This window comes from Trachinotus anak, unplaced genomic scaffold (genome assembly GCF_046630095.1).
Source record: "Trachinotus anak isolate AG129_WGS33_773 ecotype Australia unplaced genomic scaffold, CSIRO_AGI_Tana_v1 ptg000012l, whole genome shotgun sequence".
Classification (NCBI taxonomy): Eukaryota; Metazoa; Chordata; class Actinopteri; order Carangiformes; family Carangidae; genus Trachinotus; species Trachinotus anak.
Window position 1 is genome coordinate 11,093,963 of NW_027273863.1, and position 16,577 is coordinate 11,110,539.

Below are 16,577 nucleotides of genomic sequence, written 5' to 3' on the forward strand. Positions count from 1 at the left end.
GTATAAATAATATCATAAAAACATTTTTAAATGTTTCATCTCAAGCTGTTCCTCGAAAATACAAAACTTTATACATTATAATGCATATCACCAGTATGTACTGGGGATGGACAAAAGCACGTGAACACCTTGTAGTCAAACCCCATAAACTATACCCTCACACCAGAGGGTTGAATAAACACTCTGATAGAGTCTCACTACAAAAGCAGCATTATAAGGGACATTAAGGAATACCTTATATAAAAATGATATTTAAGAGCTATGGTTTCAAACAGTTGCTGCAGATATTCTGTCCGACCATAACAACAATCTTTAGTTAATGCCCTAATTGGCATATTGGGATTTGTTGCAGGAAAGCACTCTTCCTTCCTTTAAAGCGGGGCTCAGACAATTGTGTTTTGCAATGATCTGGCCGGAGGTGGAATATAACTATGTACATTTATTCAAGTATTGTTTTTAAGTACACACATGGAGTACTTGTACTTTGCTTGAGTGTCTCCATGTCATGTTAGTGTAACCCCTTATGTTCTGACTCACTCCAGCAGAATGACGAGACTGGCTTTGATCAGGTTCACAGCGTTTAATTGCCATCCTCTGTGTAAACAGATAAACAACACAATAGTGTGGTTTTTAAAATTAAAGGAACACTGTGAATTTTGATGAACTTCAAGCAAACAAAACAACCTTGTTACACTAGTACTACATTTATTTGATTTATTTGAGTTATAGTTACATGTTACCTAAATTATGATTTTACATACAAAACATACGATTTACTTGTAAAATACAATGCATCTACACATTAAACAATAGTTTTACACACATCAATTTGCTGTTTTTTTTACTTTTGATACTTAACATACATGCTGATAATACTCACATACTTGTACTTTAATAACACATTAGGAGTATTTTTCGTGTGGTATTCCCATTTAGTTAAAGCCTCTTAATACTTCCTTCACCAATGGCTCTTAGCTCTCTTTCTAATCCTTCTGGACACTTTTGAATCCTCTCTGTTGCAAGTATCTCTCCCATCTTTTACTCTGTAAGTCTGACGCTGCTCTCTGACTCATCTATGTTACCATAGTGAATATCTTTATTTTGTGTTGTTTTTTTTTTTTTTGTTTTTGTTTTTTTGGGGGGGGGGGTGAAGTACATAAAGAGATGCGATAAGGAGATTAGAACAATGAACTCTGAGATGCTTTTCTCCACATACACACAGTGAGCAACTCTGCAACTCAAAATAACCAAAACGTAGCCATTATATTGTGATTGTTTTATTAGCTAATGTTTCTCAGTATCATTGTATAATTAAAGTAACAAGTTATTTACATATGTACATTCATACAAAAGACCAGATTAGTATCACAGAAAAAAAAAAGAAAAAAAGAAATCTATGAAAAATCACTAGGAGAAAACTGGGAGTTTTGGCCTTTTTATTTTAGTTTCAAAAGTGCTGTGTTTTTTTTCATGAAGGTGGACGTCGTGTCAGTGGTGCTGCCGTTGTAAGATGAAACGTTGGCGGCTCCAATTCTTTCCATCTAGGAAGGCCATGCTTGTCTGTGTCCACAATTTGCTGGGCTCAGCGCAAATTGTCCCGCCATTTAGCTTGGTAAATCTTTTGAAAATCACAACACAGAAAATACACAGTCAGTGACAAGATTTCTGAAGAAAAGATCATTAAAAATTTTACAGAGTCTGAAATAACAATGATTGTTCTACATTTTATTTTATTGGTGTCAGAGGACTGAACATCATAAGACAAACTATGAACATAGACACTACACATATAGTCTTGTTGACTTACACCACAGCATGTAAATGGCATGCCGGTCGACGTTGTACATAATAACTCCTCAGCATTTCTCGGTGGATTTGAGTGTTTGAAATCCGGCGACAACAACTGGCAATCCCACCTTTGAATAAACACACAAGAGTCTATTATTATCATCATCATCATCATCATCAACATCATTGTTACCATGATCTGACATAAATAAAACTTTGCACTGTGTATGAAAGAATGCATGGATAAACAAAATGCACATGCATAAATATGTTCATGTTGCCCTTACCTTGAGCTGAGGCAGTGGAGACCATGGTAGTTAGAAGTAAAAGCGACACAAAAGCGAGACCTGTCATTGCGTGTGTGTGACTCAAACAGATATGATGTGCAGTCTGCAATGCTGTCCCTTTTTAAGCCCACCAACACAGTCTACACATTCATTTATGCCTATTGTAACTCAAGCGTGCTGCACCCACAGATGTGCACACAACTGGAAAGAGTTGTGCATATTTCCTCCCACAGTAGCTCACCGTGATCCTCACCCCTCTACTCACTCATAGCTGGTGGTCTGAGGTCAACACATTTCCACTGCAGGAGAGTGTGGTCTTTGCATGCAACATTTACAATTCAAATTATTATATGGAAAATGCCTGTAATATCCAGAACTGAAATACCAGCAAGCACTTGAGCTTAATCTTTATGGTCAGTGAAAATGATGATATCACTGCTTCACTACATTTGTTTTAAAGGGATCAGTGCACATTTTTTGATCCTTTTCTAGACAGAGCAGTTTTTCAGATGACTTTCATTATCCTCATTTTCCTTTCCTTATTTGTGTCATGTTGATGACAAACCAGCCAGTCAAATTTGTTTTTGATAGTTAGTATAAACTGTTCTCTCCAATGATAATAACTTGTACAACTCAGAGGAATCTTAAAACAGCACTCAAACACAAGGGGAAAGCCTTTCACTTTCTAACAAGAAGTTTACTACTGTTTTTGGGGTCTGTGTTTCTGTGCTACTGACGGCTGTGTACTCATCTCTGCAACCACATTGCATAAGGGCATATGCAAAGGCACTTTGTTGGTGTCAATGCATTTGCAAGTACACGTGAGGTTAAACACACAAACACAAATGCACTTTGTATACTAATAACTGAAAGTTGTGTTCTACTGAAACCAACATGGTTTGTTGTCACCTCTGTACTTTCTTGCATAAGAGGAAGAGCAGGGCAAGCAGAGACATTTCACTCTGATAAAAGTTTCAATCAGAGTGCCCCAGGTTCCTTATTCATGGTTTCCTATGCAGTTGTTCAGTTTGGCTACTTGATAGATGCAGTAACATAAGTTACATTAACAAGTGCCTGCTTACATTGTAAATACAGTGAAGGTTACAAGACCTAAACAAAACCGGGTCACTAAGGAAACGCGGAGACATCAGGTAGGAGTGAGGATCTTTGTGCCAAAAACAGAAAGTTATTAAAACAGTGCTTTGAATACTTAAATAGATTAATGCATATCAATTTTCAAATCATGGCCAAAAGGTTATACTGTACCAACAGGTAAATATTAAATGGCATATAGTTGCAGTCTTCCTAATTTTCCAACAGAGGATACCATTACATGAAAACAAGTCTGTCAGCAGAGGTGAAGGAAACAAGCAGATTCAAGACGGAACAGGAAAAAGTAAAACAAGTGAGAGTAAATGTTGCCATTTTACTTTAAGTTTTAATGTCAAAGTTAACCAAGACCAAATGTATTGTGTTGTGTGATACTGTTGTCCATTACAAGACCTTATGAAGATAGGAATTCATTGTGTTCTTAACGACAAACTGTCTGGCGAGTATCTGTTCTATGCTAATGTTAGCTTCCAGCAAAGTAAGCTAGCTAGGTGATGTTAGGTCTACTGTGACTGTAGAGGGGAAAACGACAGTAGGCCTGCTAGAGGTGATGAGCTTTACACGACACAGAATGAATGTGTGAAAATGTGATTTCTGTTAAGAGAAATGTATTTCCTGTGGCATGTTAGTTCAGTTAGTACAGCCATGTCTTATAATAATTATTTACTTGATCAGATGATCGATTTTTTTGTCTAGAAGCATCATAAAATAACAAAAAATAACTCACAATTTTCCCAGATGACATTTTCAAGTCTCATTATGTCTTTAAATTGTTTTTTTGTCCAGTCAACATTTCCAGTTTACTATGATGTAAGAGAAAGAAAAAGAGACACATTTTGAAAATTGACCTAGACAATTAATTGATTATAAAAATAGTTGACGATTAATATTCACTCAAATTCATATTCATAGAGTACGAATAGACAGTGGCGTTTCTTGTGGTGATTTTTTTTTTCTCTTTTTTTTTTTTTTCACAAATGCGAAGTGAACTGTAGTGAGAATGAGGTCAGCTGACCAACTCTACATGATGGGGGAACCAAGGGACCATCTCTGGATACAGACTTGGACATGTCAGATTCCAGGTAAGCTTTAAAAACTGAATATGGCCCTGAAAATAATCCACAGTTATGTAGTTAATGTTGTGGGAATAAAAAAAAAAAAGATGAAGGCTTTTTGGTTTTTATTCAACACAGCATTTGCAAATGGGCTCAGCACTTACAGAGATCAAAAGTCCCCACAAAGTGCGAGCCCGAAAATGAGAATTATCCAATCTCTTAGACTATAACAAATAAGGATGTGGGAGTGTCCGCCCCTCGCTGGCAGTTGGTGACTTCAAGCTGCACAAACAGGTAGTTATGAGTTCTCAGGAGTCAAATCCTGATATGCAGGAAAGGTATGCAGATAGAGAACCTCTCCTTTACCACAGTCAAGGTCAGTTCAGCTCTAATTTGGACAATTTATCAACTACAAAGAAATTAAAATGAGGTTACATGAGAGCACACTTACGATGGATTAAATTTTCCCATCACATGCTAAAAATGCAATCACACTAAGATTTTCCACCAGTTCTAACTAAAGAAGTAGTAGTGAAAGAATTTAAACGTCATGCATAGAGTTGATTAAAGGTGGACACTAACAAAAGCAGAGGTAGCATGGTGTTGTAACACCTCAAAACCTCATCAGCAGGTGTTTTCTTACTTCAGATGGCTATAATTTCTATTTTTATAATGACAATGTATTCAATGTCAATGTGAAAACAATAATGTAAACATGGTTGCTCATAGTATTGAACCTACAGAGAACTGCAGCTCCCCATAGGTTTCAGTGCTCTAAAGCAAGTTGCAGCTCATTGTTTAGCTGTCTGGCCTGTAACTTAAAACTTTGGTTCAGTGTCACTGCTCTCATACAGCATTGTGTTCAGCCACAGCAGACAACCTTTTCAGTTGCACACATGCATTTACCTGCTAAAGAGCCACATATTGTCATCAGGAGTTAGTAGAGACCAAAACAAAGCCAAATGGAGAATAGTATTGGACTTGCATTAATCAGGTGGCCAGAAGCAGGTACCTGCTGGATGTAAATAAGCAACTGCTTGCTAGCATGTTTTGTCTACTTGTTTTGGCTATAGTCCCACTGGAAGTTTTTGGGTCCTCCGTGATGCAAAAATCTCTACCATCTTTCATTCTGCTAAGAGTAGAAGACTCAGCTTGTTACTGTAGTGAATATCTTTTTATGGAGATGAGATAAGGAGATGAGCAGAATGAACTTCTAGATGCTGAGATACAAAACTTAAGCTTTTTCTCCATACATACAGGAATCTATTCTGCATCTCCAAAACATAGCCAACCATAGAAGGTGGACGTTGTGTCAATGGTAGTGGTGTAAATAAGTAACTGTTTATTAACAGGTTTGCCATTTTGTGTTTACAACTTGTTTCCACTGCTACCAAGAGGCCGAAAAAAATCTGTTCTTGCAGGTTTAACACAATAGCTGCTGTGACTAAATAACAAAATCTTATCTATAGCAGTGGCAGATCATAAAACAGTTATGAACGATTTGTAATGGTAATATGTAGCTGTTTTTGAAGGCAACTCAACACTCAAGTTGACTCATGTTCAGCCTCTGTCTATGATTTTTTGGCAATTTGTTTTGTCATTTAATACTGAAGTGTTGTTGCTTGTTACCTTATGGAACCTCTGTATATTACATTTAATTGGCCTCCAACACATTCCTTAGTTTGTCACACATTTATACAAAGTCAGGACAGAGAGAGAGAGGTTGACTGTGTGAATTGCCTTTTCAAATGAGGCAGAGCAATGGGAATGACTACTAAGGGTATTTTCTGTTATATTGCAGAACATGAGGATGATTATCACTCATGAGAACCAATCCTGGGTTACATTTATAAAGTGAGAAAATTGAACACGAAGCTAAGATAAAATCAAGAATTCTTACAGTTATTTAGTTGCATTTAAAATGTCATTGTAGGTTGAACTTTTTTAGATGGGTCTATTATGTTTAATTGACTCTAACATGTCCCTCCTCAATGACAGCCCATTATTATGATTATCACTGAGTTGTGCCACAGGTCTGCCGTGCAATAAATATCTGGAAGATTGTCTTTTTGTTCTATCATTTGGTAGCAAGTTAGAGCCCATAAAGATAATGAAATGAGAGAAGTCATCACGTAGTTGAGTAGCCTGTCTGAGCTGCTGAATTTGATAGATCCTCGGAATAAAGATTTTTGAGTGAGACACATTAACAAAGAAACCTCTTTTTCCAGTCCATGATCGGAAAGTGCAAAAACCACATTTCGCAATTTTATCTTCATTTTAGTGAAGCTGATCACACTGCTTATGCTTCCTTCCTCTTTTGAGTAATCATTTCTGCATTCCACTCACAAGGAATTTTAAAGTTTCATTCAAAAAAAAGAGAAAACCCCATATCCCGTAAAGTCTGTGTAATTCCGTATCAGCTGACCTGTCTGAAAACGCAGGCTGGGGGCTTCACAGTCTAGTGTATAAAGCTGCATGTTTTGAGATGCATTAATACAGATAGTTTTACAAAGTCATTTTTCAGATTATTAAATCTTAGATGAATATAATTTAAATTACTGATGAAGCATATGCCATTTTAATACAGGTTGTATTCCAAATATCATCTAATATTACATTATCACCAAACACAATTACTGCAAACAAATAACGTAAAAATCCTTCTGTAACAAATGCAATATTAGAAATGACAGTATGGTGGGGCGGCCCGGTAGTCGAGTGGTTAGGGCACATACCATTTGGGCGCAAAGACGCTCTTAGCAGGCGGGCACCGCTTCGACTCCCGATCGGTCCGACTCTTTCCTGCATGTCATTCCCCTCTCTACCCCCTTTCCTGTCAGTCTCCACTGAACTATAATAAAGGCATAAAAGCCCAAAAAATAATAACTTTAGAAATGACAGTATGGTGAAATATAAATCTATTGAGACTTCAAAGGTAAGGAAGGTGAAGACTTTTTTGAGGCCTTCTTGTTTAAAGATCATAATATATTATATATTCGATGGATTGATAAGGATTATTGATTGATAACAATGACAGTTATTTCCTCACCAGTTGCACAGATTTATGAATGTTAAATCTATTAAAATTGTATGTGTTAACTGGCTTTCTTTTGTCACACTTTGCTCTACATTGATAGCTTACTATTCTCTGTTGTAACATGCATAACATGATAAAATACACATAAAACCACATAAACTATGCAGTGATTTCATCTCCTCTCTTGCTTATCAGTAAATCCTTTCAATCTGATCTTTTGGCATAGGCAACGTTCCTTTAACTCCTGCACGCTTCTGTGAAATGAAGCAAATGTACTTTAGTGTCTTCCTTAGAGGATAAAAGGTCACAGATGTATCTTTCTTGAGAAATTGAGCTTTAGGCATCACCAAATCATTGGGAGAAATGTGTGAGATCATAAGTTCAGCTTTTTTGACCGCTAAAAGACATGAAGACATGACATTAAAACATTGCAACACTTATTATTGGTGTCAATTATTACTGTTAAGGAACTAAGTTCTTTTTTTCAACTTGCAGTTGATTGATGGGAGCCATCAACACAATCTTCATATAAGATACAATTCTCTGAAAATGTAGAAAAGAGAGCTGTGATTTGTCTTGTGGCTCAAATGCAGTTTGTGTGGTAAAGTAAGCTGCATACCAGTGTGGTCTCACTCTTCTATTTCCCCCCTTCATTTGAGTCCTGTGTGGACATGAACCCTGTGCCAGAGACTTATAGATGGAGGTGAGTTATAGTAACACAATGCAAATTCTACTGATCATGAGCAGAGGTCTACAGAGGTCACATTTGACTTACTAACCTTTTAAGACAAGTAAGTTCAGTAATATTTAAGAATAAAGAATTCTAATACATTTTATCACTTTTCAAATTTGGCTAAGTTGTAAAGGTCCCACTGAACAAGTTGAGACTTGTAAGTGCAGTGTCAGGGCATGGCAGGACAAATGACCAAATTTGGGTGGTGGATGCTCGGAAATCTGTGGTCTGTGGTGGAAAGCCTTAAGATGTACTTCCTTCCCCTTTTTTTCCCCCTGTACTGACCATTATGGTCAACACCAGAAAAAGATGAAGGATAAGAAGAGAAAAAGATGACACATCGGGCGAGCACATGATCTTGCTTTTACAATATTGCTGAAATCAGCAGGATTTAAACCTAAATGCAATCAAACACTTGACCATTAGATAGAGACTATAGGGTGTTAACTTGTCACATCAATAAAGAATATTACTGTTAACATAATATGAACCCATTCATCCAGTGTATTTACTGGTTTTCTATTCTTGCTTAACCTGCTCAGGGTCATGGTGAGCTGGAGAGTCTCCCAGCATGCAGTGTGTGAGAGACCGGATACAACATTGACTGTTTGCCAGCCTTTCACAGAGCTAACCCATTTAATCCGATAGACACATTTCACCTCATGTTGCCACTTATGAGCAATTTCATTTCCCATTTTACCTAAACCTGCATTTGTTTTGCATGGAACAGCTGAACACCCTGAGGAAAATCACGCAATGAATACGTGAACTCCTGCTGTCTATTATCTTTACATTCGTGGATTAAAGCAGGTTCATTGGTTTATTATTTATATAGTAATCAGTTTTAACTGTTGTGGCTGTTACTAATGATGATAAAAGTAAAACTAGTAAAAGTGAGTTCTTAAGAACAGCTGTACTGTAGCCACAATTTATGTACATGTCTTACTCAGCTCTTTCAATGTCATGATGAAATAGCAAAAAAGGAAATGATCAACTACCATGTCACCAAAGTGTTTCCTTACCCCCACCCTGATACACACACACACACACACACACACACAGACTCTAGAAAATCCGGTTAGCTTGCCCTGGTTCCTCTTTTTGTGGCATAAAACCTGGAGGTCTGGTCCGAGGAGATCAGTCGTCTCCATCTGCCAGATCCTCCGTTCAGCCTCTGCACAGACCCTCTGGAACATCTCACGCAGTAACAATGCAGCTGTGCATCAAAAGAGTGGCATGCCTGGCTGCCCTCATCGGGGTTCTGGCAATGGGATCAACGGCCTCTGGTAAGTAGATTTTTAAAGGTCCTGTACCATATTACAATGCTAGTCTGCTCCTTGACACTCACATTTGAAATGGTGAATGCTGACAAAAATGCTCATAACATCAAATCCTTGTTTGTTCCCTGAAAAGCACAAACGAAGATAACCAAGTGCTGCACTGAGGTCAGTACTGTGGCCGTCACTGCTCCCATCATCGGCTACAGGATCCAGAAAAAGATCCTGCCCTGTGTCCGCGCTGTCATGTAAGAACTACATCTTTAGTATAGAGTAACACAGAGTGATGAACAAAACCTTCATATAGCTGATGATGCAATTGTTTAGATAAAAGTGTGTGTTGGAGATTGTGACTAAACTTTTCTGTTTTTTTCCACCCAGATTTGAGACCACAGAGGGAGAAGTCTGCAGCCACTGGAGACAGGACTGGGTGTTTGATAAGATCAAGGAGCTAGAGTGAGTAGGCCTTCATCATTTCAGTCAGTCTCCAGTATTAACCAAGTATCATGTCAAACAACATTTTGATGTGTTGCTTAGGGACTTTTCGAACAGTTATTTTAACTGTTATCTCTTGTTTGTGTTTTACAGGAAGGCCCGCAAAGCCAATAAGACCACTCCTGCTCCTACAACCTCCACCACATAGAAAGCATGTCCTCACCATCATAAATATCTAGAACCAATTGTCTTGAATTAATTTAAAAATATTTAAAATGCTTCCTAACGTTATTCTGATATTCTGATATTTAATATTTATTATTAGCAGTATTTATTTGTCTTGCCATCCTTTTTAGAATTTGCTGTCTGTGCTTTGTTCAGTTAACATAAGGCCTTACGTTAAAGTAACAAAACATGTCCATGATGTGCAGTATAAAGTAATGCAATAATAATAGTTAATAGTAGTTAATAAATTGTAATAAAAGTTGTCTGCTATTTGATATAAACAAAATAAATGCTCGCTTTCACCATCCACACTTGTTATTGTTGTAGATTAATACTGGAAATGAAAGGTAGCTGTGCTTATCTAACAGCCATCAAGATCTCACAATGCAGCTGACTGCAGAGACTCTCACAGATCAATTCTGCCATCTTGTGGGGGCCTGAAACAACTGCAGTTCAGCTTCCTTGAAAGGAGTGTGTTATTGAAGGAGTCACCTTGTCTGACTGGAGCACCAACCCCTCGGGGGTGCTGATCTGAAATAGCACAAGAGACTGTCTCCTTGTCAGTCATGTCACGCATTTGCATGAGCTCACAGGGCAGGACAGCTCACTGAAAAGTTTTCAGACACCTTCCAGCAGATGTGCTGGCAGCATCCTTTTCTCAGTGCACCAGACACATGTCACGCCACTAAAACATGCACCATACAGAGCAGCAGTCTCGACTCAGTCATGTCATTGTCATGTCATCGTTTGAAGGTTTGTTTTTTTTTCATGTTGAAGTCAGGTCACCAAATGCCACTTGAAAATATGTATAGAGATTGGTAGAAAGAACTAACTGTTCTTTAATCACCGTTAGTCATTTATTTTAACAGCATGTTAACCACGGGTATGGGGCAGCTGTGGCTCGAGAGGGGGCGGGTCATCCACTAATCGGAAGGTCGGTGGTTTGATTCCCTGCTCCTCCTCCGTTTTGAAGTGTCCTCAGTCAAGATATTGAACCCCAAATAACCCCTGATGTGAGAGTGTGTGTGAAGAAAAGTGCTGTGTGTCTATATGTGTAGGGAAAAGCGCTGTATGAATGTCTGTGTGAATGGGTGAATGTGGCTAACATTGTTACGTGTTTGAATGGTCAATAGGGTGACACTGAATGTTACATGACTAATTTCAGTGAGACAGTGTTGTAGTGTGACTGAACAGATATGGACAACAATGTTGGAGTACTGTCAAGTAAGTTTATTTGTTTATGAGAATTTCTATATTAGCTGAGTAATATGATTAAGGAAAAAGGGTAGTCACAAAAGCATGATTAAAATACAAATGCTCACTAAAACATGGTTAAATATTTTTAAATGTTTCTAAGCACTTAATGTACAGCAGTTGTCTCAAAGGTGTTCCACTCAGCTTCCCCTTAAGTCGTGATAATGGAGTATTAGAGCTGGCCCTGCATATGTTAGGCAAGTAAAAGCATTTTTTTTTTTAACTTTGTCAGGGATAATATCACCAACATGATTTGATTACAGTAGGTTAAATTTCAAACAAAATGGCATGAATTGTAGCATGAATTCTTTAGCTGCAATTCTCTGAGACCACAACCTGCTTTTTGCTAGTAGAAGCTTTCAGTGTTGTTTAGGAACGTTTCTGTGGTAGTGAGGAAAGATCCACTTCCATTATTCAATGAAGGATTTCCACCTTTCTTCTTAGTTTCAGCTGCAGGTGAGCTGGCCTTGGACATCTTCCTCAGTTTGGAACTATAAAATAGATAAAAACAGATTTTACTCAATGCCGCTAAAACTAAGGAAAACCCCGTTCACACATAAAACTTGTCCTCATTTTAAGGTCAACGTCTAAACTGAAACTAGATGGTATTTTGAAGCGAGTGGGAGTCTCTTACCTGAGTAACGCCAGAGCTTTCTTTACCCACATATCCCTCCGAGTCGCACATATCTTGTTATTATTTGCCATGTAGAAACTGCAATAGTGAGACACATCGTCAGACAAACAGAGAGAGCTCCACATTCCTGTATGGTTAAGCGTGTGAGTGTAATTTATTTTTATAATTGTGTTTATTTTATATTTCAGTACTGTACTTCAATCTCAGCTCTCAGTACAAATGCACAAACATTTTTTTTTGATAACGTATTCTGAGGAATATGAACAAGTTTTTGCTACAAAAACTTTTCTGTTCAGCTAAATCTCAAAAGTTTCTCAGACGCATCAGTGACTTATTTTGTGTTTAGAAAACGCAGCCTTACAAGAACTTGAAATAAAATGTCTAAAAATATATGATTTGAATCATGGAATATCTGATCATGATGATACTTGATATGTTATTGACACAAGTATTGAGGTTTGATGCCCAGACCTATTTACATAATTATGTCACTGGATTTTGTCAATCCTAGGCAGACTGGACAGCCTGAGCTCAAATACTTTATAAACACAATTTATTGTGATGTGGAGCCGACCAAAGAGCTGCCTGTTTAGACCTGGGACATTCAGACAGTTTTCACAGCAGAAGTGCCTTATTTTTATGATGCAGAATTCACAACATTATTACTGCTTCCCACAAACCCAATTTCTAATGAAATACCAATTATCAGTGTCTTTTGAATATTTTGGGATAAATCCAATCAGTGCAGTTTCTTAGTGATATGCTGTGACCATCATGGTCTAATATTACATTCAGAGATTCGGATGGGTGTTCGCAGGGTTGGAGCTGTGATGTTTTAGTAGGACAGAGTCTTACATGATGGCCTCGATGCTGCAGTTTTCCGTCACGGGTTGTTCCCTGTAGCCCCGTATGCGCTGGATGGGCACTGGGCTCCTGGTGTATTTTGTACAACAGATTTTGCTACTATGGGAACCTACGGCACAAACACACCCCACATTATTTATCATGGATCAGTCCAGTTTAGAGTCTTAATATTATATCTACTGTGTCTTAATCTGATTGATGAGGAGTTAGATGTGATGAAATAAACTTACAAGTAGCTGGAGCTGGGCCGAGTAGGCCCAGTATGACGCAAAGGAGAACGGTTGTCACGGTGATCATACCTCTGGGAGCCATGTAGTCAATGCGGAGAAACAGTAGAGAACTTACCGAGCCATAACCTCCACATACATTTATATACTTAAGACACAACCATTTTTTCTAACCTGTGGCTCCTAAATTGAGGACAGGAAGCCCATTATTGCATCATGGCACCCGAAGTTGCAGGCTTTGCACTTTGATTACAAATTAAGGCTCTACTGTGCCTTTGTGCAACATCGAGATTTGTTTATGAGGGCCTGTGAGAGTGTTTCTGTGGAACTGGTGCACTGATGCATTACATTCATACAGTCTCCTTGGGCTCTCATCTATATTTATGCTTTCTGGGTTAATAATCACGCTGTGAAGTTCTTCATATACAGCACAGCAGATTCTAATCGTCACACATTCCTCGCTTCATTTAGATTTCTCCAAAGCTACAGTAGATTGCAGCATATTTTGCCTGAACAACTGTGCTTCAATGAAATTTGCAACGCAAAATATTATCTTGCGTCGTGTATTTTCTAGCGGTGACAAAAAAAATGACTGTAATATCCACTGTCATAATTTGACATTGTAGCTTAAAGCTGTAGTCAGGGTGTTTTACGTAATCAGCAGACTTGAGATTGTCTTGTGGTGTGAACTGATGGAGTATGAGAGGCTTGTCAAAAACCCCCCTGCTTGTTAGCATGACCTATTTAGGTTGCAGAAAGCTGACAACCCCAAATGTTGCTCAGCTGACCTAGATAGGCGCAAAATCTTAAGTTGTAAATGCTCTTTAGTGTACTCTATGTCTGGAAAACTACATGTACAAGCTGTAAAAGACTAGTTGAGAAATCAACACACCAGCTTCTGCCACATTCATGAATGAATTCATGACTGCTGTACAGTCACCATAGGTTTTCTGTTTCTGTTGAGTCTTGATATTTCGCCAGATGGCATATAAACACTAAACTGCAGATTATTCCTTTATTGGAGTAGAGGAGAAAATCGGATTCTGCTCCTTCTTCGCACATCACTCATGGTGATACTCAACTGATCCCTGAAAGAGAAATCTATTTTTTGGTTGGCCTTTTCATAAGGAAATCAAGGGCGTGAAGGCCAGCAACAGATTAGGGCCACTGCTATAGCTGACAGGGATTCAGCATCTTGCTCAAGGATACTCAAGAAGCTCAAATGTATGTCATCGTAGCCTGGAGACAGCAGGAGACATGGCTGCCAGTTGGATGATTCTCAAAGTCTCACCTCATAAACAGTAGCTATGATTAATAGGTGTGTACATGACAGAAATTAGCTGAATTTTTATCTCCTGCACCCCCAGACATATAACTGACATGACTCAACTTCATAGTAACTTTTTTCTTCCAATGAAGTATAAAGGAATCCATTATAATTAATTAGACAAGAAGGGAATGAGGTGAACTGACAATTCACTGCTGCTGCTGCGTTTATAATGTTCATATTGTTTGTCTCTCTATGGGAATAACTGTCAAAGGGAAACACACCGTGTTATAAATGTTAATGTTGTTTCTGTGCTGATAGATTTGGCATATTTAAACATCTACGTATATTGTTTCCACATTGATATTAAATTGATGTAGTTACACTTCAACCTTGTTTTTGTCTGTTACAATCTGAACATTAACCTTGTCTGAGCCTAAATTAGTGTTGACTGTTTGGAGCTTTGTCATTTCGTGAGAGTTTGAAATCATGACTCATTATGTTCTCATTATGACTTGTCCAACTTGTGCCCTCCGTGAAACCTCGTCCGTCCTCCCACTTGGCAGTCAGGCCCACACATCTCAGTTCAGCACATCACACTAACTCATGCTGCGTCTGATGATGTCCAGCAGCAGTTTTTGCTACAGTCACCCATAGGGGGGCAGTGTTGGTTTGGGCCACTGATGGACGTCAAGGAAATGTCCCAAGGCAACCTGAATATTTACCATATGAACAATAAGGATTTTTAGTCATAGGTGAAATGCAAATCAGGCTTTTTATTTCGCACACTGTAGAATAAGTGCATGTTTGCAGCACTGCCATACAATGTCATTGTTAGTGACAGAGAAGCATTTAATTCAACATCATAAAACCAGCAAACAAATGTCAGAAACAGCTGTTAATATGGCTTCTATTTCACCCTCGTTTTCTGTGTGTTTGTGCTTACGTTTGGGTAACCTAGTGCATGTTCTGATAAAGAGAAAGGTAATGTGATAAACTGGACAATCATCTGGTTTGATAGCTTAATCCCAGCTAATCCTGCATAAAACACAGTCTTATCGTTGTCCTGTCTTCCTCCGCGAAAGGCACAAACACACACAGACACACACACCCCCTCCTGTGAGGTTACAGCCCCGCTTCAAACTTTCAAACTACTTTTCTCATCGATTAATCTTTTAGAGCTAATACAATTAGCTGATTAATAATAATGATCTATTATTTGTTTTAGTTATCATTTTAGAACAATGCCAACAATTCTGTTTCAGCCTCTCAAATGTGAAGATTTGCAGATTTTCTCTGATTTATAACACAGACAGTTGAATATTTCTTGGTCTGTTGGTTTAAATAATCTAAACAAGCAATCTGAAAATGTGACCTAGGACTCTAGAAAAAGGTGATGGTCTTTTTTTTCACTTTTTTCTTACATTTTATAGACCAAACAATTAACTGAATAATTGAGAAAATAAATAGCTAAATAAATAGCCTTAAATTGTTCAGTCCAAAAAATGTCAGTGGACAATGATTTGAAATAGAGAACACATGTGAGAAGGAAATATTTATTATTTCAACTTCATCATTGCCCTAAAGCAATTGTTTTCTTTTTTCTTTTTATTTAATCTATAAATGTATGAACTTGTTTGGCTCACATGTTAGCCATCACTTGCCTATTACACATCAAGCAGATGTGGACCCTCGTTAAATTTAAGTCCAATATTCACTTACTGTACCTTTTAGCTGCTAATGCTCCAATATGTTCACAACTTTATTTATCTGCTTTCTGGTGCTGGTCAAAAGGGTGTGTCAATCATCTTTGATGAAACAGTCAATTTGCGAGCTGTAAAACCAAAACAATGAGCTGAAAGAGGCTAAAATGCTCCTTGAAGATGAGGGGAACTGCAGAGTTTTGTGGTAATTCTCTATGGGTTTGTCACTAGTGACTGCTTTCAAATTATGCATAGACATTTGACCTTTTGTTAATTTAAAAATTTTGATTAGTGCAGCTTTAACCGTTACTACAGTTCACACTAATTGCTTAATGTTCTGTTTACTGATTAATCAAAGTAATTATTTCAGCACTACTTAACAAGAAACTCCTTACAACCACGTCTCATGCTTTGTCTCTCATCTTTACAGAAGCTACTTCTTCACAATCAGAGGACATACTGTACATGTGTTCTAATAACATTTTCCGATTTAGCTGTCAGACTGGCAGCTGAAACATTTTGGCCAGTTTGTTCGCCTGAGAGTGGGTGTTTTCCTCCTCCTGGGCCCCCCTCCCTCTTTTTGGACTCATAGTGGTGGACGGAGGGCAAGAAAAGAGGGAAGGGGAGGGGAGAGGAGGGAGGGTGATGGTAAAGAGAGGGGGTCACCATTGAGTTGTCCAC

General features: G+C 38.1%; 2 protein-coding genes across 2 annotated transcripts; both read right to left on the reverse strand.

The window, feature by feature from the left end:
- Nucleotides 1-1,476: 1,476 nt before the first annotated feature.
- LOC139629177 (monocyte chemotactic protein 1B-like) lies at nucleotides 1,477-2,292 on the reverse strand. Its single transcript, XM_071491627.1, has 3 exons — nucleotides 2,076-2,292; nucleotides 1,808-1,916; nucleotides 1,477-1,618 (listed from the first exon to the last, which is right to left on the reverse strand). The coding sequence occupies exons 1-3, from the start codon at nucleotides 2,140-2,142 to the stop codon at nucleotides 1,489-1,491; spliced, it is 306 nt and encodes a 101-aa protein (XP_071347728.1). The 5' UTR covers nucleotides 2,143-2,292; the 3' UTR covers nucleotides 1,477-1,488.
- Nucleotides 2,293-11,156: 8,864 nt separating this feature from the next.
- Nucleotides 11,157-13,078, reverse strand: LOC139629115 (C-C motif chemokine 17-like). The gene is made up of 4 exons (XM_071491513.1): nucleotides 12,930-13,078; nucleotides 12,691-12,808; nucleotides 11,836-11,913; nucleotides 11,157-11,692 (listed from the first exon to the last, which is right to left on the reverse strand). The coding sequence occupies exons 1-4, from the start codon at nucleotides 13,009-13,011 to the stop codon at nucleotides 11,548-11,550; spliced, it is 423 nt and encodes a 140-aa protein (XP_071347614.1). The 5' UTR covers nucleotides 13,012-13,078; the 3' UTR covers nucleotides 11,157-11,547.
- Between the last annotated feature and the right edge of the window lie 3,499 nt (nucleotides 13,079-16,577).

Bases quoted from the DNA above. Each gene is read 5' to 3' on its own strand.
- LOC139629177 (XM_071491627.1), bottom strand. From the start codon at position 2,142: ATGACAGGTCTCGCTTTTGTGTCGCTTTTACTTCTAACTACCATGGTC. The intron at 1,917-2,075 runs GTAAGGGCAACA...GTTTATTCAAAG, and splicing joins CTCCACTGCCTCAGCTCAAG to GTGGGATTGCCAGTTGTTGT. The intron at 1,619-1,807 runs GTAAGTCAACAA...GATTTTCAAAAG, and splicing joins TGCCATTTACATGCTGTGGT to ATTTACCAAGCTAAATGGCG.
- LOC139629115 (XM_071491513.1), bottom strand. From the start codon at position 13,011: ATGGCTCCCAGAGGTATGATCACCGTGACAACCGTTCTCCTTTGCGTC. The intron at 11,914-12,690 runs GTAAGACTCTGT...TCACTATTGCAG, and splicing joins TGCAGCATCGAGGCCATCAT to TTTCTACATGGCAAATAATA. The intron at 11,693-11,835 runs GTAAGAGACTCC...TCTATTTTATAG, and splicing joins AAAGCTCTGGCGTTACTCAG to TTCCAAACTGAGGAAGATGT.